The sequence below is a fragment of the Penicillium longicatenatum genome (assembly GCF_028827895.1).
Source record: "Penicillium longicatenatum strain IBT 33135 chromosome Unknown contig_2_segment0_segment0, whole genome shotgun sequence".
Classification (NCBI taxonomy): Eukaryota; Fungi; Ascomycota; class Eurotiomycetes; order Eurotiales; family Aspergillaceae; genus Penicillium; species Penicillium longicatenatum.
In genome coordinates this window covers 352,236-373,819 of record NW_026643120.1, presented here as the reverse complement: position 1 = coordinate 373,819, position 21,584 = coordinate 352,236, and the positions used below count along the sequence as shown (strand labels likewise).

General features: G+C 49.7%; 11 protein-coding genes across 11 annotated transcripts; 5 read left to right on the top strand and 6 right to left on the bottom strand.

The window, feature by feature from the left end:
• Positions 1 to 395: 395 nt before the first annotated feature.
• Positions 396 to 1,119, bottom strand: N7484_002661 (GNAT family N-acetyltransferase; the record flags this gene model as incomplete). The annotated part of the gene is made up of 2 exons (XM_057113081.1): positions 396 to 995; positions 1,066 to 1,119. 2 exons carry the CDS (start codon positions 1,117 to 1,119, stop codon positions 396 to 398), a joined length of 654 nt encoding a protein of 217 aa, XP_056973221.1.
• Positions 1,120 to 1,817: 698 nt separating this feature from the next.
• On the top strand, positions 1,818 to 2,764 carry N7484_002660 (F1F0 ATP synthase subunit g; the record flags this gene model as incomplete). The annotated part of the gene is made up of 3 exons (XM_057113080.1): positions 1,818 to 2,148; positions 2,354 to 2,438; positions 2,518 to 2,764. The coding sequence occupies exons 1-3, from the start codon at positions 1,923 to 1,925 to the stop codon at positions 2,762 to 2,764; spliced, it is 558 nt and encodes a 185-aa protein (XP_056973220.1). The 5' UTR covers positions 1,818 to 1,922.
• A 508-nt stretch (positions 2,765 to 3,272) lies between these two features.
• On the top strand, positions 3,273 to 5,507 carry rok1 (RNA-dependent ATPase ROK1; the record flags this gene model as incomplete). Its single annotated transcript, XM_057113079.1, has 1 exon — positions 3,273 to 5,507. The coding sequence occupies one exon, from the start codon at positions 3,273 to 3,275 to the stop codon at positions 5,505 to 5,507; it is 2,235 nt and encodes a 744-aa protein (XP_056973219.1).
• Positions 5,508 to 5,646: 139 nt separating this feature from the next.
• N7484_002658 (uncharacterized protein) lies at positions 5,647 to 6,455 on the bottom strand (the record flags this gene model as incomplete). The annotated part of the gene is made up of 2 exons (XM_057113078.1): positions 5,647 to 6,210; positions 6,258 to 6,455. 2 exons carry the CDS (start codon positions 6,453 to 6,455, stop codon positions 5,647 to 5,649), a joined length of 762 nt encoding a protein of 253 aa, XP_056973218.1.
• A 612-nt stretch (positions 6,456 to 7,067) lies between these two features.
• N7484_002657 (ESCRT-I subunit protein VPS28) lies at positions 7,068 to 7,905 on the bottom strand (the record flags this gene model as incomplete). Its single annotated transcript, XM_057113077.1, has 3 exons — positions 7,068 to 7,472; positions 7,527 to 7,763; positions 7,816 to 7,905. 3 exons carry the CDS (start codon positions 7,903 to 7,905, stop codon positions 7,068 to 7,070), a joined length of 732 nt encoding a protein of 243 aa, XP_056973217.1.
• Positions 7,906 to 8,111: 206 nt separating this feature from the next.
• On the top strand, positions 8,112 to 10,439 carry N7484_002656 (mRNA-binding ribosome synthesis protein NOC2; the record flags this gene model as incomplete). The annotated part of the gene is made up of 1 exon (XM_057113076.1): positions 8,112 to 10,439. One exon carries the CDS (start codon positions 8,112 to 8,114, stop codon positions 10,437 to 10,439), a length of 2,328 nt encoding a protein of 775 aa, XP_056973216.1.
• A 196-nt stretch (positions 10,440 to 10,635) lies between these two features.
• N7484_002655 (uncharacterized protein) lies at positions 10,636 to 12,965 on the bottom strand (the record flags this gene model as incomplete). The annotated part of the gene is made up of 7 exons (XM_057113075.1): positions 10,636 to 11,194; positions 11,260 to 11,294; positions 11,360 to 11,370; positions 11,421 to 11,489; positions 11,540 to 11,874; positions 11,931 to 12,730; positions 12,789 to 12,965. The coding sequence occupies 7 exons, from the start codon at positions 12,963 to 12,965 to the stop codon at positions 10,636 to 10,638; spliced, it is 1,986 nt and encodes a 661-aa protein (XP_056973215.1).
• A 660-nt stretch (positions 12,966 to 13,625) lies between these two features.
• Positions 13,626 to 16,095, bottom strand: N7484_002654 (ABC-F family ATP-binding cassette domain-containing protein; the record flags this gene model as incomplete). Its single annotated transcript, XM_057113074.1, has 5 exons — positions 13,626 to 13,994; positions 14,052 to 15,143; positions 15,196 to 15,295; positions 15,345 to 15,970; positions 16,018 to 16,095. The coding sequence occupies 5 exons, from the start codon at positions 16,093 to 16,095 to the stop codon at positions 13,626 to 13,628; spliced, it is 2,265 nt and encodes a 754-aa protein (XP_056973214.1).
• Positions 16,096 to 16,207: 112 nt separating this feature from the next.
• On the bottom strand, positions 16,208 to 16,417 carry N7484_002653 (uncharacterized protein; the record flags this gene model as incomplete). Its single annotated transcript, XM_057113073.1, has 1 exon — positions 16,208 to 16,417. The coding sequence occupies one exon, from the start codon at positions 16,415 to 16,417 to the stop codon at positions 16,208 to 16,210; it is 210 nt and encodes a 69-aa protein (XP_056973213.1).
• A 688-nt stretch (positions 16,418 to 17,105) lies between these two features.
• Positions 17,106 to 17,879, top strand: N7484_002652 (uncharacterized protein; the record flags this gene model as incomplete). The annotated part of the gene is made up of 1 exon (XM_057113072.1): positions 17,106 to 17,879. One exon carries the CDS (start codon positions 17,106 to 17,108, stop codon positions 17,877 to 17,879), a length of 774 nt encoding a protein of 257 aa, XP_056973212.1.
• A 665-nt stretch (positions 17,880 to 18,544) lies between these two features.
• Positions 18,545 to 20,110, top strand: N7484_002651 (uncharacterized protein; the record flags this gene model as incomplete). The annotated part of the gene is made up of 1 exon (XM_057113071.1): positions 18,545 to 20,110. One exon carries the CDS (start codon positions 18,545 to 18,547, stop codon positions 20,108 to 20,110), a length of 1,566 nt encoding a protein of 521 aa, XP_056973211.1.
• Between the last annotated feature and the right edge of the window lie 1,474 nt (positions 20,111 to 21,584).

The window sequence follows — 21,584 nt, the reverse complement described above, 5'->3', positions numbered from 1 at the left end:
TGGTATGAAACGAATACAGATCGAAAGGCAAGATCTCCGATTAGGGTTGACACACGGACCACCATTGGCGATTTAAACATACCTGGTCATACTGCTAGATTCATCATTGATCCTCATCTTTGCATTGATTACTATTCTCATAAATCTCCATCTGGAGTAGACATCTTTGATTTCACATGACGCTATTCTTCATGTATGCACGTAGACAGGGTTGTCCACTTTATAGTTGTTGGTTTGACAAGCTTATTCTCTCCGAAATTCATCGTAATACTACGATCATGAGACCACTTGTGTGTAACAGTTTGAATCAGCGATGAGATCATAATAAAAGGTTTCTTTTGCCGCGGGAAAGTTTCAACAAATCCTCCGAGAATGACTGTGTACATCCAATAACATCAGTACTTCCGCTCCATTTGTGCAATGACTTTCGGCCTTTTTACATCCCACTCTTCCCACACAATCGAATAAGAAGCCGTATGCCTCCCTGGAAGTTCCTCCTGAGTCCCGTTTCTCTTCGCAAGAGCCTCTGCCGAGCTACCGATCGCAAATGTACGATGCCACCGCGCAATACCTTCAAACTCGAATCCCATGCGCAACGCAACTCTCCGAGATGCCGCATTCTCGGAATGACACTTCCACTCTACACGTCGTAGACCCAGGCCGCCAGCTGACTGTGGGTCCAGAGTGTATTGGAGGATCAGGCCAATCGCGTTCGCTGTCACATGGGTACGTTGGAATGCTGAGAAGATCAGGACACCTAGTTCTGTGACTGCGTGAACAGCGTCTGTGGAATAAAGTGCGATTGTTCCGGCATATTCTTCAACAGCTGGTGATTTATCGATGATAGCATATAGGCATTCCGCGGGCGATGCGCGTATGCTGTCATAGACTGCTTTGAAATCATCATCATTTTGAACTTCTGGAAAGGGAACATATTTGAGAAGCTCTGGCCTGGCTTTGATCTCCTCAACAAACTTTGTTACATGGACATTCGGCTACGCAATCGAGTCAGCCTTGTGGTGCGGGGAAACGGCACCTGCTACTTGCATTAAATGGTTCCAAGACGACAAGGTCGTTCTCCAAGCGTTTCTGCTCATAGTGAAAGACAGCTTCTGACATCATGAGCTGTTCTGAATGCTTGGTAACTTGCGTGCAGCAACAGATCAAAATGTCCTAGAATTATTGTCCAGGTTGTTTACCCCCTTTGTCGCTCTTGCCCCGGCTGATGCCTGATTATAGATGACTAACCAGACTTATCAACAGACTACCTCGGTCATATCTCGGATTGCGGATTAAAACCGGTCAGCTAAAGCCATGATCATTCTTGACCAAACTAGACTTTACAGTCTATATTGTGCTGTGTGGGAGAAGGATATCTCCGCCACGGCAGTAGAAAATTGGATGCGCTTTGCAGGTTTTCAGGTATTTAGTGGATTTCTTGTCTAATAAAGCTTGAATCAAAACAATTGAAAAAGCACTGGAATCCATCTTTGGTTGGTTATTGAACTCCCCTAACTAAATAGAACGTCCCCTGCTTGCTCGGCACGCTAGTGCCGACGCAGGAACCATATGAGAAGTGTGAACAGCATCCAGTTCAAATCCCGGAACGTATTTCGTAGCTTGTGCAGGCATTTGCACGGGTCTCCATTTTAGTTCCAATTGAATCGATAATTGCAAAAATTGTAGAAATGCTGGAATTTTACGCAATCTGTTGTCTTTTGTTTACAAGTTCACATCGGACGAGGGGCACGTGACCACCGTTCCCTGAAGTTCCCGAGCCGCGAACCCGCAGATTCTGGTCTCTGTCGTTGCGCCAGACTAAACCGCCATTGGACCCTCTTGTCCTCCTACCAGTGACTGCCTTGGGTGACCCGTGCTTGGATTTTATTTTCGCTCCTTCTCCTCCCCACAGTCTCACCAAAATGCCCGCTGCCACCCGTGCCGTCCTGCGGCAATCGCAGTTCCTGACCCGGAGAACCGCCGTCAGACACGCCTCATCCTCCTCGGAGAAGGCTACCCAGGCTGCCTCCAAGGCTCAGGAGGGTCTTTCCAAGGCCACTGCTGCTGCTGGCCCGGCTCTCTCCAATGCCGCTACTGCCCTCCGCAAGGTCGGCGGCCCCGTCGGCAAGGTCGTTTCGTTCGTCGACTGTAAGAGACACCCTTCCCCGTTCATCCAAGTTCTGCATTGGATGCAGTCCGAAACACATCTGTTATCATTGATGGAGAAGCACTGGGATTGTCATTGCCATGATGGAAGTCGTGGCGAGATGGATTTCGGATCTCCTCGGTTACCCTTAACAGGGCCAAATGCAATTTTCCCTGAATGCATGGCTAACATTGAATCTCCTTCCAGCTATGATCCCCCCGACCATCTACTACTCCAAGGTCGGCATTGAGCTCGGTCGTCTGGTTTTCCGTGGCCAGAACATGGCTCCTCCGTATGTCTGCCCCGAATCTTCAATCCACAGATTATCCCTCGTTGCTCGTCGCTCGACACCATACTAACCCTTTCTCTAGCAACATGGCCACTTTCCAGTCCTACTTCCAGCCTCTGATCAACGTCGCTCGCAACCCCGCCTCTTTCAAGACCCTCAGCTTTCCCTCTCCCCAGAACTTCCTGGCTCGTGTCCGCAACGCCAGCCCCAAGGAGCTTGCTCTTGCCGGTGTCACCGCTGCTGAGGTCATTGGTTTCTTCACCGTTGGTGAGATGATCGGCCGCATGAACCTGATCGGCTACCGCGGCGAGGCTCCTTCCCACCACTAGATCTTGAAAACTATTTCGTCCTTTTCTTTTTCCTTTGTTCGCCTTACCTCTGCGTGTTGAGCTCTGTATGATAGACGATGGAATATAAGCTGTTGTCTGAGATAGAATCATTTTTACAATTTATTTGTCTACTTCAGGCATCCATGATACGTAATCCTCACGGCGTGAAATCTGTAGTTTGTGTAGATATGTTTATAGCGCAACCCAGGTGCCTTCTCTTTCAACTTCCATTTCTCATACCCCACCATGCCTGATAATTCTGAGGTAGTCATCCTGATACTTCTTCTTTGCCTTTATCATTTCTGGACCTTTAATTCCATCACCTGTTCCGCCTTCATGTTTTACGTGGTGCTCTATCGAGTCTACATTCCGCGATGATCAGCGATATCCAAGCTCAATTCTCATTGGCCCGGAAAGTCTTTGGGTGGGTCAACTTTTTTCTCTTCCGCCAAAATATCTTAAGTCCGCAGTTGCAACCTCGAAAAAACAAGTATTCACGACTTCCAGCATGGATGCATTCAAATTGTTGACGCGGTCGACAAAGTTCAAGTCGGCTGCACCAGCTGCAAAGCCAGCTGCCCGACTCCCTTCCTTTGGAAAAGCAGCAAATCCGCAACTCTTCTGGACCGCGGAGGGTGAAAAGCTTGAATCTGAACAGGGAAAAAAGAGAAAGCGCGCAAATGCTGCAGCCGATGAGGAGCACGAGGAAGATACCGCTGACTTGGATTTCTTCCATTCTAATAAGCGCTCTGCCGCGCCTTCATCTGGGACATCGGCTTCGACTCCCGTTAAGGGCGAGGATCTACCTTTTGACCAGGATGAGTCCGATGATGACGATGCTATGGATGAAGTGCAGCGTCGCACTATTCTAAACTCGCACAAGATCAAGATTACGGATCTTCGTGATGTGGATGAGATTCAGGTTCAGCCTGCTCCAGCCAAGGAATCCAAGAAGGAATCCAAGAAGGAATCTAAGAAGAAGAAGAAGACTAAGAAGGAAGAACCCGCTGCACTTCTCAGCAAAAAGGAGATGAAGCGTGCTAGACGTATGTACCCGCAACCGTTGGTTTCGTTCAAGGAGCTTCGTTCTAGATACAAAATCTCCAGCCGGTTGGCGGAAAATGTCGCCGGGCAGGGATTTACTGTTCCTACAGAGGTGCAGTTGGGCAGTCTGCCTCTTATGCTTGGTGATCCCTCGGTCTCTACTACCGAATCCTCGGAGCCCGACCTCCTAGTCGTTGCACCTACCGGTAGTGGTAAGTCCCTGTCATTCTTGATTCCAGTGATCAACAAGATCGTTCGACACCACCATTCGCAATCAAACGAGCACGGGGTTCTGTCTGTGATTGTGGCTCCTACCAAAGAGCTTGCCAGTCAGATTGTCAACGAGGGCCGCAAGCTGGTGGCCGGTACCGGTGTGAAGATCACATTGATGAGAAAGGGTATGCGAGTGGTTGAGCGAGACGACGATGACGAGACCAACGTTCTTGAAGAGGACGCCGAGGAATCTGCTGGATCAGAGGATGAAGATGAAGAAGACGATAAACCAAAGAAAGTTCAAAACAATGCACCCGTCACCAAGAGTGATATTTTGGTTACCACGCCCTTGATGTTGGTGAATTCTTTGTCCGCAAACCAGACAAAACCTTTGGCACACTTGCCCTTGGTGCGAAGCTTGGTGCTGGACGAAGCGGATGTGCTGTTGGACCCGTTGTTCCGAGAGCAGACACTCGACATCTGGCGCTCGTGCGTCCATCCAGACTTGCGCGTGAGTCTGTGGTCTGCTACCATGGGCTCCAACGTCGAAGATCTCACTCGGTCAACAATCAAGGAACGCCTGGAAAACATTGAACACAAGCCCACCACACCTCACCCTCTTGTGCGCCTGGTCGTTGGATTGAAGGACTCGGCAATCCCCAACATCGACCACCGACTCATCTACGCAGCTACAGAGCAGGGTAAGCTTCTTGGACTTCGGCAACTTCTTCGTCCAGCTGCAGCCTCACCCGGAGATGTCCGCCTCCGACCCCCATTCCTCATCTTCACACAAACGATCCCCCGAGCAATTGCTCTCCACTCCGAATTGAGATACGACATCCCAGCTGAAGCCGGTGGCTCATCGCGTATTGCCGTGTTGCACTCTGACCTCGCCGATAACCAGCGATCCGAGATCATGCGCGACTTCCGCAAGGGCGAAATCTGGATCCTCGTAACGACCGATCTGCTCGCCCGTGGTGTCGACTTCCGTGGCATCAATGGTGTCGTCAACTACGACATTCCCAACTCCGCCGCTGTCTACGTTCACCGCGTTGGACGGACTGGTCGCGCTGGTCGCGAAGGCGGTATCGCCGTGACTTATTACACCAAGGAGGACATTCCCTATGTCAAGAGCATTGCGAATGTTATCGACGTGAGTGAGAAGCTGCGAGGCGAGGAGGGCGGAAAGTCAATCCAGAAATGGCTTTTGGATTCCCTGCCTGATCTTAGCAAGAAGGACAAGCAGGAGCTCAAGAAGCATGGTGTTAAGGCGCGCCAGATCTCTAAGCATGTCGGTGGAAAGGACAAGAGTGATGATAAGGATAGCAAGGCTGCGCGCGCTTCCAGAATCAGTACAAAGAGCGGTTTTGAGCGACGCATGGAGAACCGCAAGAAGGGCGCTATTGCTGCCAGCCGGAACAGAAAAGCTGCAGCCCCGCAAGATGGCAATGTCAGTGATGGAAGCTGGGATGGTCTGAAGGATTAATTTTTTCATTCTTCGCACATCATTTGTATATCAAGGGATTAAAATAATCATCAACGCATTCATTCATGACCATCATTCTCTAGCACTATGTTTATTCCTTCTGCTCTCCATTTCCAGAGCTTTGCTGCTGTTGCTGCTGCTACTGCTGCTGCTGCTGTTGCTGTTGCTGCTGCTGTTGTTGTTGTTGCTGCTGCTGTTGTTGTTGTTGTTGTTGTTGTTGTTGCTGCTGCTGTTGTTGCTGCTGCTGTGGTGAGGGCTGTGGTGGAGCAGGAGGATCCTCCGCAGGTCGTCTCACAAGATTGACAGGTACAAAAGCACAATCCAACATCCCCTGCTCCTCCAAAACAGACTCCAAGTCATCCCCATCCCGATCAAAATAAAGTGCCCACTCTCCCTCCTCTTCCTCAACTGCTACAAACGCGCCACTATCCTCCAACAAAATCGTCTTCTCGTCCTCAGTCCAGTTCCAGGGCCCGACAACATGCTCCACGCTCTGTGACCTGTTCCCATACTTCAACTCGTGTGTGTCAACGTCCGCATATATCCAGTTCAGAAGCGGTGGGTCCGCTGAAACGTAGGTCGGTAGTCCAAGTCCACGATCTAAATGTTTTGTTTCTTCTAGCTCAGGGTATTCGATGTAGAATGCTAGGGAGGTGAATGCGGGCTTGGCGCGGTTGCGAGGGTTTGGGTCGTCGAGGTAAACCTGTGGTTATTTAGCGACTGGCTGTACTGAATGGGACCTGGACAAACCTTGTCATTCCGAACAACCACCCTCCGCCCATTTACATCTCGATCATCGTCTGTGTCGCCAAAACAGACGGCGTCGATATTGAACTTGCACATTCGGCGCGCATCTTCTCTGCGCTGGTTCGCCTTGCGCTGTTCGCTAACTCCGAATGCCACACCCGTCACCGTCGGAATGGAAGTCAAGGTTAGTAATCCGATCATTCTGTATGTGGCTAAACCGGCTCTATTGTGTCTCGAGGGGTATTAAGCCTGGTTTTGTGTTTGTACTGCGGGGAGTCGCTGCAGTGTCTTCAATGTTGGTGGCTTTGTGGCGCTTTCAGATTCATTTGCCTTGGTGGACTATGCATCTCACCCGGCTGGTATGATGGATATTTGAGCAAATGGGTGAGTTTCACACATGGAGAGAATTTTGTTTCTGGATAGATCTGGAACCAGGAATTGCAACGGTGTTGAATCCAAAAAGCCCAGACTGTTGCGACACCGACGTCATTGGATCCACGTGATAATCTAGTTAACCAATATGTGTATGCCTGATGAAACAGGCAGAACACATGCGGTCATCTGGATCCCCGATACTCCGAGGCCACTCAAGGCATTTGGGTAAATTACTGTCAATCAGGATATTCCCAGGCTAGATGGACAACTTGGAAGATATTATATGTAGGTCTGAATGACCATTCCACGGATGCTGGGGTAGCTCAAGGCCAACTAAGCAATTCATGGAATATGCAACATCCATTTTCAAAAGCATATCAAAGTGGTATCTATCGTCAGTCGTATAATCATCCCAACCATATCGCCTTGTCTGATGCTTTAATTCAATGTCGCCTTGAAGCCCTGATAAGCCTGTTCAATATCAAAGGCTAGCTCCCGTGCCTGGTCCTCACTCAATTCCTCCGTCGCCCGCATCTGATTTAAGGCAATCAACCACTGGATAATCTTTCCCCGATTCTCAAACTCTCCATCTGTCACCTTGTTCACCGATTGTATCACTTCCGAGAGAAGGGGGTGTAGCGCGTCCTTTGAGACCATGTTCAACTTCAATGCGTCAAGGAATGTGATGAAATTCTCCGTCGCGGTCAGGATCAGACTGCCTGATGCGCCGCCTCCTGATCCTCCTGCTGCGCCACTGCCGGAGGTAGGTGCATTGTGTGAAGCCTGTTCGACAGTTGCGGGGAGGCCAATTCGTAGTCGCTCGGTAGCTCGGGGGCATTCCAGCTGACGATTGGTTAGGGAAACCGAAAGTACAAGTTCGTTGGGATATGTACTTACACCCCAGGTTCGCTTGAATGATTCTAAATCAACAAATTCTCGAGCAACAGTCTCATCGCCCAGGCTGGACTTGTATTGCTTCAAAAGTCGGGTGCATGTCTCGGTGTACTCCGCCTCGGTGACTACATCTTTGATGTACGCCTTTTCGAGCCCGTCGAGGGTGACGATAATACTGTAGATCTCAGCCAGAGATTCGTAGAGGTCCCGCTCTCCTGAGCTGGAAACCAATTTCACCTCCTGAAGACTGGTTAGTTGGAGTGCACCCCGCGTTTCGTGGAGTGGGCCTTACTTCATCGAGATTTATGGAGGCCGACCGAGCTGGATCTGGTGTATAGCTATATGGTGTTGGTGCATAGGATAATGGACGCTGGGAGTACATCTTGAAACTCCCAGAATAAAGAAAGAAGAAGATAAGTGTCAATGTCCAGGATGCATGTCTAGACGATAGGAAGCTTGCTTATCGGCAGCTGCCAAAGGCGGTCGCGAAGGCGGAACCGCTGATTTTCCCCGAGCCAAATTTTTTTTTCTCTCAGCGCTGGATCTATCTGCTCTACAAGCTATAAACCGCAGAACAAATCGCCCATCATGGCTGTCGGCGGAAAGAAGTCGACGAAAAAGTTTAACACGAAACACCTCAAGGAAACTCTTGAGCGCCGAAAGGAATTCGCCAAGATCAAGCAACGCCATGTCCTGAAAGACAAGCGCAAGGAAAAGAATGCCAGCCGTCGCGAAGCCGAAGAAGAAGCCAACGTCGAGGATCCCGAGCAAGTGAAAAAGCAAGATGCCTTCGCTGAGATGAATGTGGATGACTTCTTTGCCGGCGGATTTGACATCGCCGACCCCAAGACCGACAAGAAGAAGTCCAAGAAGGACGTTACCCCCAAGATTGGCAAGCGCAAGCGCTCGACAGACCAGTCACAGAATGAGGAGGCCTCCGGCTCCGAGGATGGCTCTGCGCCCAGTGATGATGAAGATGCCAATGGGTTTGATGAGCACATGGACCAGCTTGAGTCATTGAAAGAGAAGGACCCCGAGTTTTACAAATACCTGAAGGAGAATGATGCAGAGCTACTCGACTTTGGTAACCAAGGTGATATGGCCGAGATCGACGAATTGAGCGAGAGCGAGGCCGCCGCCGAAGAGGAGGGCCCAGCAAAGAAGAAGAAGAAGTCCAAGAAGCAAGAAAATGTTGAGGAGGAAGAAAAAACTATTGACAACACCTTGACCATTCCTATGGTGAAGAAGTGGCAGAAATTGATGGAGGAGCAAAACTCGGTCCGTGCCATGCGTCAGACTGTTCTGGCATTCCGCGCCGCAGCCACTGTCAATGACCCTGAGGCTGGCGAGCAGAGGTACACCATCTCCGACCCCAATGTCTACCACCAGGTGCTTGTGACGGCACTGAATGTCGTTCCAAAGACACTTGCGCACCATCTGCCCGTCAAGGAGACCGCCGGTGGCAAGGTCAAGGTTTCCCTCGATTCGAAGAAGTTCAAGACCCTCACGCCTTTGATCAAATCCCACACTTCCTCCGTTCACCAGCTCCTGATGAACCTGACAGATGCCCAAACGCTCAAGATGACCATCTCTTCTATGGAGCCCATGCTTCCCTACCTTCTCCAGTTCCGCAAGGTCCTGAAGACCCTGATCAAGACTGTCGTCGGCATCTGGGCTGATGTTTCCACTGCCGATGCTACTCGTATCACTGCATTCCTTTTGCTGCGTCGTCTCATGGTTATGGGTGACGCCGGTATTAAAGAGACCGTGCTCAAGACCACCTACGAGGGTGTAGTCAAGGGAAGCCGCAACACTACCGTCCACACTCTTGCTGGCGTGAACCTGATGAAGAATTCAGCTGCTGAGATCTGGGGCATTGACCAGAACATTTCATACACCACTGGCTTCACCTTCATCCGCCAATTGGCCATGCATCTTCGCAACAGCACTCGTCACACCTCCAAGGAGTCATACAAGACCATTTACAACTGGCAATACGTGCACTCGCTCGACTTCTGGTCCCGTGTGCTCTCACAACATTGTGATGGACTCGTTGAGGCCCAGGCCGGCAAACAGTCCGCTCTGCGGCCGCTCATCTACCCCGTTGTCCAAATCACCCTGGGTGCTATGCGCTTAATCCCGACTGCGCAGTACTTCCCCCTCCGCTTCCAGATGGCCCGCGCCCTGCTTCGCATCTCGCGCGCCACAGGAACTTACATCCCGCTCGCCTCTTCCCTGCTGGAGGTTCTTACCTCTGCCGAGATGCGCAAGTCCCCAAGATCTAGCACCCTTAAGCCCCTCGACTTCAACACTGCCATCCGTGCTCCCAAATCCTATCTCCGATCCCGCACTTACCAGGATGGTGTCGGTGAGCAGGTCGCCGAACTCCTGTCCGAATTCTTCGTCCTGTGGTCCAAGCACATCGCCTTCCCCGAACTCTCCGTTCCAGTCGTTGTCTCCCTTAAACGCTGGCTGAAGCAGGTCTCTGCCCGCAATGGCGGCAACAAGAACGCGAAGATCAACCAGATGATTCTTCTGCTCGTGCAGAAGGTCGAGGCTAATGCCCGCTGGATTGAGGACCGTCGCTTGAACGTCTCTTTCACCCCTCGCAACCGCACCGAGGTCGAGAACTTCCTCAAGGATGTTGACTGGGAGACCACTCCCCTTGGTGCATTCGTGAAGACCCAGCGCAAGCTGAGGGAAGAGCGTGCCGCTATCCTCGAGGAGGGTCGCATCGAAGAGGAGAAGCGCCGCGCCGAAGCTAAGAACTCAGGTGACGGCGATGAGTTCATGGGCGGCGCTGGCAGTGATGAGGGCAGTGAAGACGAGGATGCGGAGGAAATGGAGAGCGAGGATGAGATTGAAGAGGAAGAAGAGGACGAGGACGAAGACGAAATGGAGCTTGAGGAGGAGTAGATATCCTATTATTTCCATACTGTGTATATCTTTCATGTCGATCTACTATTATCGGGATATTCCGCATCAAAAGAAACTGGCGTTTTATGTTTTCATCACGACTATCTCGAATCCACGCTAGTCCAAGTCAATTCTGTTTTTATGCAATGCGAAGGGGGTATCTGTAATCAATGCTAAGCCCAAACGCAGTAGGAAGTTAAACGGACCCAAGAGGCATCCGATCCTGTCCCCAAGCCCTGATCCTCTCCCTCCTTAACGCGGCATCCTCTTCCTCGGCCCACGCCAAAGACTCATTAGGCAACATAATGGCCTTATCAATAGCAACTGGCAATCCCCGATGTCTCCCTCTCAACGCAACCGCAGCGAGAATAATCTTACTGACGGGGTGCCATGCTCCACAGAACGAATAATTCTTCCCAGGGTAGCCCACACTCACCCCGACACAGCCGTAGGCGGACACGACCTCAAAGATGATGTTAAAGGTCGCGAACGCGACAGGCTGTGCAGTGAAGTGATCTGATTCTGCGATTGCGACGAAAAGGACAGCCAGTGCGATCCACCATAGGTCATGGCTGAGTTGGGATCGAAGCTGTTGGTGTACGAAGTAGCCGCGAGATGTCTCCGAGAAAGTTGGTCGGCCTAGGTGATGTCGGATTAGATCGACAAGCACATTGCTACGGCTCGTATTTGCGGAGGATTCGGATCCGTCATTGGCGTAGATTCCGAGGGAGCGTTCTTCGTAGACGTTCGTGTTGCTGGGTTGAGTGTTAGGTATATTCATGGGTACGTTCATAGGGAAGGCTTGAGAGATTAGACATACCGCATTGTGACCAGCACTGGAAACGCGGAGACATACTGTTATTCTGTTAGTTCTAGATCCCTAAGAGGTCTTCTTGGTATGGCATGGTGATAAATCTTACCATCATCAGAACTAGATAAAGGTGAGTGAGCAATTCGAATAATATGAGCATGTAGACTTACCGTAAAGGACAAGCAGGCCCTGGTGTAGATCAGAGATCGTCACAACATAGAATCCTCCAGAACGAACAGCTATCTAATGTTAGTCATAATTCATATCAGTAACAAATGGATATACGGACCAACAGCTTGGAATAAACCGTCTAGAACTCGATATTCTGATGGTAGAGCCTGGATTTGCTTGTTCCCGATAGATAGGATCTCGAAACCAGCCCAATCAATTGCATTGAGCACAATGATCGTACTAAGCAGATACCACGTATGCCGAGCCGGAAAAAGGTTCGTATAGACCCTCCGCGGGTGGTCCAGAACGAAATCCAAAGTCATCTGCCACGATCTCCACGATGGTTGATTTGGTATCAGAGCCCTCATAGTCCATATAATGAACCGCAAAAAGCAGGGGAAGAGTGTGTTCCCCGCGAGAATGAGCATAGCCATGGTAAGAAGCGGGTAAGCACTGAAACCCGTTAGTAAAGCTATTTTCTAGCAGGTAAATTTGGCGAAGGGACATACTCCAATTGCAAGGCGGTCATGTTCTTATCCAAAAGAGCCATGCCGCTATTCACAAAAGCCGATATGGCAAAAAAGGCGCCTGTCCAGAATGGGGAGAGTCCATTATCGCCAGCGATTTCTGGATGGTTTACCTGCAACCAGGTTCCCATTCCGATTATTCCCAAAGCAAGAAATGAAATAAGGTATAGTGAGACGGTGATTGATAGGAGGTAAACGGCTTTGTACTCGACTCCGCCTAGTTTCTCGCGTTCGGCTGATGTCAATCCGTGGAATTGTGAGTTGCGGGATACTGGTGCTTTGGACCAGAAGTACTTCTGTGTACCTCGGATCACATTATCAAGCTTTGATTTCGGTGATTCGATGGCATAAACAGGTACTGGTGCGGCATCACGAGGGTGGTTATTCAGGTCAGGTCTGGCGCCAACGCCGACCATTGGGAAGACCCGGTGGTGATGGTGATGTGTATCTGCGACGGTGATTTGATCGCTGTCACGCCATGCAGTATGGTCATCATGGGAACTCAGTCCATGAGCCTCGTCAATGGTAACAGTGTGTGGCCGAGATTTAAATTGGGCCTCGAGCTCATGACCCGATGCTTCGGCGCAAGCTTTGCTATCTCGTAATTCGAAAACCGACGCCTGTCGTGATGCTTCACGCTCTTCTGAGACAACCTGCAATTTTGCCTCGAATGCTCGTTTACGCACCACTAGCACAGCGATAGAGATGAAAATGGCAGAGCCCATAATGAGCAAGATCAATAGAATGACTTGCTGAAAAGTATTCAGAGTTGATAAGTCGACCTGGAAAATCCATCAGAGTCTGTTTAACACAGCTTCTACATTTGGACAGAGACAATACCGTGTTCAATCCAGCACCGGTCATCGCACTAACACACAGAAAGATGGCATCGACATAATCAACTTTTTTCCATGGCGTGGAAGTCAGATAGAAAAGGACGCTGCTGACCAGGCATGTCACAATGAAATAGACATAATGGAGCGTTAGAAAATTCGCTGGTGGTAGGATCGCGGTCATAGTTCGGCATAACGGTCCTCGCCACAACGCTACGGATATAAGTTAGCCAGGAAGGTTATATAGCAACGGAAAAACCCACGATTCAATTGCGACCGGATTTGCATTCCAGCTGCAATGTAAGAACCAAATAAGATAAGAGAGACCAATCGCAAAAGAAACCTCTGCCTCGTGGAGGCGATTGCGACTGTCGGTGTGGGATCTTGGCTCTTTCTTTCAGGTTTGCGGTTGTTGAAGCAGCGCTGCCACTACGGGTTCTGTGGAGCATTCATTTGGAGGTTAAGATGTTTTCGGTACATCTGGAAGAGAAGTAGCCGTTTTGACGTGTATCTTGTGGGCTTATGGGTAATAAGAGATTTTTCTTAAGGATGAACGGCGCCCCACTTTTAGCCCTGTTTCGCATGGAGATGAACCCCTTAGATGCGAGCTTGGAAGATAAGAATTGGCATGGACCTAACGGAACAGGGTGAGATTTGAAAGAATCCTGAATATTGGCACATGCATCAAGGGATAATCGCAACACTATACAATATACGGTGAAGCTGCAATTATTGCCGTAGGTCGCGATGATCCTGGCGTCGCGTGGCGTAGGGCTGAACCAGTAATAGATCAGCCACGACGTATGGAGATAAAGATTTATTGATCTTTGACTATCTCTATGGCTTAAATCGCGAGCATCTTTTGCACTCGCTTGACCAGACTGCGCTCGAACTGTTCCACTCCACTCGTTTGTTCGTTTAGCTTGCCCGTCTTAACCACGTACACGGACCGACGTCGAGTGATGTTCTCTTCCGTTTCTTCCTCTTCTAACCCCTCAAAATCATCATCTAATTTATGATCAGTATCCCTCTTTCCTTCAATAACTGATCGAATCAAAAATCGGTCGTGGGATACGAGAAGAATGGCCCCGTTAAAGGATGAGAGGGCTGTGGCGAGTGCTGTGACAGTGTGGAAATCTAGATGGGTGGTGATCTCATCGAGAATGAGAAGCTGAGGAGCGCTCCAAACGATACGAGCTAGAGCAAGGCGAACCTATCCATCGGTGAGTATGTTGCCATAGATGTATAGGTGGGAAATGAGAAGACTTACCAGTTGCCCACCGGACAATTTGGCCACAGGTACATCGGACGCAATGCGGCCCTGCAGACCCATTGACGAAAGGAGCCCTCTCACAGCTCCCTCATTGAGCGCATCGCCAGTCTCTGTCATCAGTAACCCAAGTGCAGTGAGACCGGGCTCACCCCGGCCACGTTCTTGCAATTCTTCCACAGAGTGCTGGCCGTAGTAACCTACTTTCAGCCGGGAATGGGTCGTCACTTTGCCCTTCGAGGGAGCGAGTTGCCCGGTCAAGACGCGGATAAGCGTGGTCTTACCCGAGCCGTTAAGACCCATGATTCCAACGCGATCACCAATGTGAACAACCAAATTGACATCATCCAGAATGATGCGATCGTTCTTGTATCTAAATGTAATCCCCTCCAATGAGACCAGAGGTCCGGGGAATCGCAGCTCAGTTGCATCGGGCAGACTCATCGTCGCGCCTCTCTCATCCGTCGGCACTTCAATCTCCGCCCTGTTATGGGCATGCCACCCAACAAGGTCCCGGTTCAATTTGAATCGACCTCCGTTCGCACTGACCTGAAGACCCATTCGATCATCAACTTTCTTTTGTCGCGACTTGGCCTGTCGAAGCTTGTTCTCGTCGTTGGTCTTCTTGCCTATCTTCATATTTTCACGGATACTCGCTTCCATATGAGCAATTTGTCGCTCTTGCGCCTCCTTCATGCGTCCCAGGTATAGTTTCTGTGCCTCGAAGTCTTGTTCGTAGGCGGCGAGATTCCCGCGAAAGTAATTTAATTTCTGATCTCGTAAGATCACGATCTCTTCGCAGACGGCGTTGATGAAGTCTCGGTCATGTGAGACGAGGAGGATTGTGGTTTGTGAATCTTCGCGTAGACGTTGGAGGTAGTTTTCGAGCCAGACTACTCCTAGGAGATCTAGGAAGTTGGTCGGTTCATCGAGAATCATGATGTCGGGGCTTTGGATTAGGACGGAGGCAAGCATGCAACGCATTCGCCATCCTCCTGATAAGGTTGAGACTTTATTGTCCAATTTTTCTTCTTTGAATCCTAATCCCTGCAGAATTCGGCGTGCTTCCTTCTCCATATCGGCCATATTCATCTGATTAAAGTCAGTTGAAATGGTCCAGATCAAGATGATTAGTAGTACTCGCCTCTTCAAGTTGGGATTGCAAAGTTTGGAGCATTTCAACGGCAGCCTGTGTCTCTATTTGGACTGTCTCGGCGTCGATCGCATCGAGTTCCTGGGCAATGCTGCGAGAGTAAGATAACCGTAATGCTGTAATCCATGCGATTTTCTTACAGCTCTTGTGTAGATTCCAATTTTGATTCAGCGGCCTTGAGATCTTTCCGAGCTTGTAGACCCCTTGCACCGCTCTTCAAGTGGGCATTCTTATGCGCAAGAAAGAGTTTCTTCTCTGCCTGTTCATGTCGTATCTTGCGAATAGCTTGTACTGGCTTCAATGGGTCGTCAGTCTCGAAGCTCTTAGACAGACAATCTGCCAGCCGAGCGGCCTCATTCCTGGCTTCATCACTGCCTAGGACAGACTCCAAAACAGACTTTTCCAATTTCAGTCCGTATGTACTTCCCGATTCATCTTGGCCGTCTGTTTGCTGTAGAATTGCAATGCGAGTGGCGTGAGGGATCCCCGGAATAAGCTTTTCGGCCATCGCTCTCAAGAGTGCTAGAGTGAATGTCAACTCAAATTCGCCCCAGGGACGCAACTGTGCCATACTTGACTTTCCGGTTCCGTTCCGTCCAAGTAACCCATAATGAACACCTCCCTTGAGCCGCAGATGACCATCGGAAATGAGCTCTTGACCAGCTGCTTTGACCTTGGATTTCCCCTTGGCTTTTGGCTTGGAGGATTCCTCTATTGCAGTGGGCGTAGATGAAGTGACCACAATACCGAGTCCCTCCACGTCTATCTTTTTGGTGTAAGTCACGATCTCAAAGTCGAGCTTGATTGGTTTACCTCGGACGAGGGGCTATCATCTAAAAGATGAAACCGAGTTTGCTTGCATGTTGCAAGAATCGTTGGAGCAGATGTCATGCTCAGTCTGGTCACGATGGGCTATTGTTCACAGGTCCAGTTCCGTTATAGTCAAAAGTGCTATGTTTGATGCGCGTGCGAATTTCACATCACGCCAGAGGGGAAGTCTCGGTTAAAACCTTTCATTCCCCCTGTACCAGTCTTCCCATGTGAGATTCTTCTCATGTTCAGAGTCAGTGCCAAGCTCCAAACCACGACTCCTTGATGTGCTGCGTGGAACCGGGTGGTCGGGCTCCCAAAGCGGTTTAGCCGCCACCAGCGACCGTGCGTGGTATGTGGCGGACAGAGCCGACTCTCTCTTCTTCAGGGAGTCATTAGTCATTGGGATGTGACTCCGATGAGTCACGAAAACCTTCAATGAATTAAGTATCAAAAGCAATTGAGATCATTTCGCCGAAATAGGATTGTGCGGAATGATGCAGTTTGACACCTGAAGCAAGTGGCGGATACGGAAGCAGAGCAAATGACACAAAGAAACATGGAATTAGAACAGTAATCATTCGTTGAAAGCTTCCCTACTTCCTCAAGACCCCCAATTTAACCCTAGAAACTCGAGGCATTTTTTCCAACACGGGTGTTTCCATTCAAAGAACCGTTTCCGATGACAGGTCCCCGTCATCCACTGATACGAACAAGCAATGGCGCGTTGCATGCCTCCCTCCGCTGCGCACAGAAGAACAACAGTCGGCGGCCGCACTGCTTCGAATAAGGTAACGGTCATAGTGTTGGTATGTACGGACCTTTGAGGGCACCACCGAAGGCAAGTAGGAAGAGAGAGTAGAGTCAATTAATCATATATCATGTGCATTTGTCATCTCCAAAAGTTGGATGACACAGCTTAGTATACCCGGTCGAAATGTCGGACGAATGAATTCAGCCACGCAGGAATCGATATTCAAGTAGAAGGGTATAAAACCAGCGGAAGCGCCACTGGGAAGTTCATTGAGCTACAAGTGCACTTATCACTTTCCTGATGCGTGAAACTTGGGCAATCCTTGAAACCCCACGTCATGGCCACTATGAGCAAACTCGCCAAAAGGAACATTTTGTTAATAGGAGGGACCTCAGGCATTGGCTTCGCCGTCGCCAAACAAGCACTATCAGATGGCGCAAGCATAACCATCAGCTCCTCTTCTGAGGAGAAAGTGTCCAGGGCCGTCGAGCGCTTGCGAGCCAGCAACCCAGCAAACACATCAGCAATCCGCAGCCAGGTCGCAGATCTGTCCATCAGAGACAAGCTCGAGACAACCATCGAGGATCTCCTCAAATTTAGCTCTGAATTCTCACCCATTGATCACATTGTCTTCACGGCCGGAAACGTGCCCCCGCTCGTTCCCCTATCCGAAGCATCATTCGATGACGTCGAGGCGTTCCTAACCGTTCGCTTCTTCGGTGCAGTTGCAATAGCCAAGTACGCCCCTAAATACATGAGCATGAGCAAGACTTCGTCAATTACCTTGACATCCGGAACGCAGAGCAAGAAGCCGTCATTTTGGCTGCCGCCGGCTATTGCTGGTGCGATCGAAGGTTTGATGAAGGGCTTAGCTATGACACTGTCGCCTGTGCGCGTCAATGCCGTTTCTCCGGGATTTGTCTTAACGGAACTAATGGATCGTTTGCCGGAGGAAATGCGAGAAGGTGCGGTGGAGAAGTCTGCGAAGCTGTCGCTGACAAAGGATATCGGGTACCCGGAGGATACGGCCGAGGCATATTTGTATCTAATGAAGGATTATTTTGTGACTGGCTCTGTTGTTGCCAGTAATGGAGGAGCCTTTCTGGTGTGAAGGAGACACTTTTGAATGTACTCCGTAATGAGGATACTTGGGGTGTTGTTGTTCTTGCTATTCTTAGTAATGATCCGCGTCAAACACAATATCGCGCCTCCCCCGCAACACGTCCGATTTGACAGTTGTTGAAGGGCATGATTCTGGATTTTCCAGATTCAATCTATCTCTAATCCGTTTATTACCCTATTTAATTTCTTGAACAGGTTTCCTATTTTCCAGATTTTGTAGAGGGCATCGGGGCCGTTTACTTCAGTCAAGGCGGGCAACATAGAAACGACTGGATATATATTATTGGACTAGTTCAACTGACCCCGGAGGATTTGGGAACCTCAAAAAACGGGAATCACCGACAGCATTTCTACACCTCGGTCGCTCGCCACAGCTTTCCTTTTTCGCCTTGAACTTCACGCTATGACGTTTATCAGGTCCAAGGGTTTCTTTAGCTGATGGCCATCATATAGCCACTTCGGCTGCGGCTGCCAAACACAGACGATCGTCAATCCCCAACACCAGCATTGTTCGCATTCAATGCGGAGCTCGCCGATCCAGACAAAACAGGGATAGAAGGCAAGTCAAAAATATGACATTCAAATTACCAGGTGTAGACTCGAGCACGACTTGCGGTTACCTACTCACCTCCAAGGAATATCAAAACATCAACCATGGCTAAAATGACACGCCTTTCCTTTATGGCGACGTTTCTTTTCACAAGCTTTACGGGCGCAAACATGGCTTACAAGTCTAGACCTGACCTTGCCGTCCCAGTCTTGAACATTACAATCCCAGCAACAAATGACACTGCCAAAGGACTGATCTTCTATACCCCGGAGAGCACTTACGCCGACAATACCGGGCACGGACCCGCTCAAAGCGGACCATATATCTTCACCGATAAAGGTGAATTGGTGTGGTCAGGCTTTGGATACGTCGGTCCACGAAGCGAGAACTTTCAAGTTCATACATACAGAGGCCAACAGGTATTGGGCATCTTTGAAGGTTCGCATAACTCACCTATGGGACACGGACACGGCCACACATCAATCTTTGATAATATGTACCGCCTATCGAAGGAGATTAAGGGTGGAGGACATTCTCTTGCGGATCAGCATGAGTTCCTCTTTTTCGATAATAGTTCTGCCGTCTTTACGGTCTTTGATCCTGAGATTCGTGACTTGACTCCCTATGGTGCTACTTCGGAGACCCAGTCATGGATTCTAAATAACAAGATCCAAAAGGTTGATACGGATTCGAATCGGGTGATCTGGGAGTGGAGTGCACTTGACCACGTTGATCCTGCTGGAACTAACCTGACGCTGGAAAGTGGGAATGCTGGACTGGGCGTGAACTCGAGCCAAGCTTGGCATTACTTTTATATGAATGCGTTTGATGTGGATGCGAACACGAACACGTATTTGGTTTCTGCGCGGAGTATGTGTGCCATCTTCAAAATAGATGGTGACACCGGGAAGACTCTCTGGCAGTTGGGTGGAATGAACTCTGATTTCGCTCTTGAGGAAGGGGTGGACTTTTGCTGGCAACACGACACCCGGATGCACAAGAAATATCTCCACTACGAGTCAAAGGGATCCAAAGAGATTGTTTCGTTTTTTGACAACTCTGCCCATGAGAATCTTAGAGGCGGCCCTGATCTCAAGACTCGGGATTATAGCGCAGGGAAGGTCGTTGAGCTGGATACGAAGAGATGCACTGCGAGACTGATCGCCAGCTTTAGGGCGCCCGGTGATCTCTCTGTGCGGTCACAAGGTAATCTACAACTGCTGCCTAACGGCAATGCATTCATCAACTGGGGATACGAGGGAGCAATATCTGAGCATAAGCCGGATGGTACCACGATTTTCTTCTCCAGGCTGGACTCGGGGATATTCGGACCTGGGTCTGAGAACTACCGTGCCTTCAAGTTTGATTGGCATGCTCTTCCCTCTGAGGAGCCTGCTCTGGTTGCTTTCAAGGAATCAAATGGAACATCTCTCTATGTGAGTTGGAATGGAGACACGGAGACAAAGGCGTGGATGTTCTATGAGGAACAAAGCAATGGCCAGAAGAATTTGCTGGGCCGGGCCCTCAAAGATGGATTTGAGACTCATTTGCAAACATATAAGAAGCCTGCTCGGGTTTTGGCCGAGGCATATGATGCCCATGGTCATCGACTGGTGTCTTCATCGATCATTGGGACACGGGAATACCGAGCACGACTCTACTATGCATAGTTAGATCCACTAGTGGCAATCAACAAGTCTCCATCTATTATTGATCCCCACACCCACCTGCCAGCTTATTGACAGAAAACAGCAGCTCAATAGGTAGATTATGGACGTGCATTGACAATGTCATCTCATGATCATATGGCCCTAGCTACACATACCCTATCTCCGCGGTATGATCTTTTCACGACCCACGTGGATTGTCCGTTCGCGTGAAATTAGTTGGTGGGCCCGGCAGTTGAGAATAAAATCTACAAGTGAAGATGCCTAGTCAAAAATCCCTGCTAGTTGGCCGAGACTAGTGAGTCTAGAAAGTCTGATGCCCACACGGGACAACCAAGATTTCTTCTCCCAGGCTGACGATCTAGTCCATAGATGGCAGGTAGATCTAGACGGCGGAAACTCGATCAATTTGCGGAACACCATCAAACGGTTCCTGAGCTTTCACCAGCTCCTCTGATCTAGACACAAGTAATTTGAAGATTTCGTCAGAGAACCAAACATCCAGCGCATCGAGACCATCTTCGATTTTAAAGTGGACTTGTTCAAGGGTCTATGGGGACGTCTGGAAAAGCCGGTTGATCAGGGCCAGCGGGGCGTGCAGAGTCGTCGTCAGACAACCAAGATCAGGCATGGGGTCAATAGGACTCTAGGCTCTCTAGGGCTGGACTACTGCTGGGACGTACGAGTTTCAAATTCGACCGGGTTTGTAGGGCGTCAGGTGCCATGGGATAAACCACGGAGAGCATCCGAGTCTAACTAGTGATCCTTGGGTAGGATACATGATTGACACCAAACGTGTGTGGGAGATAATGGGGACTTGATGCCGGAAACAAAATGTGGTAGGAGGCAAAATCCGTGCCACAGATCGGACCCAATCTATTGCCAAGACCATCTGCCGACACTCGGCACTGGTTCAGGGGAACCCGCAACATGAGCCACTCTTTGGATTTTCTGGCTGGCCACGAGGGGAGTTTTTTTTTAAAAAAAATCAAACAAAGTATTTAGAGTACTCAATGATCGTCTGAATTATTGACGCCTTACCGCGCCACAGGACATGTAATCGTGACCGGCAGATCAGTTTTATTTTTGGCGCTACACGCAGCACGGGCAGAGTCCGTGTGAGGCGCAGGACATTCGTCAGGCTCAGCCTCCAGTTCACACATTCTCTTTCGTATCCGTAGCTTGAACGGGAGTTTCAGCCCTAGGTGATCGTTTCTCGAAAAGGGGGCGATGCCGGCCGACGAACGGAGTACAGAACAAAGTTTCTCGGTCCGTGATCCACTGAAGGCCACGCGGCTATGATTTCATCCGTGCCGGATTGTGATACACCCACAAATTTGGATCTGAGCCAGAGATCACTATTGACTTTGTGAGACTCGTTTGGCGGACTCGGGCGGAAGAAGATCAGGGATGCTTTTTAGGGAGAGCTCCAAATAAGAGGAAATCTCGGGTAATCAAGAGTCAACGTTAATAGATT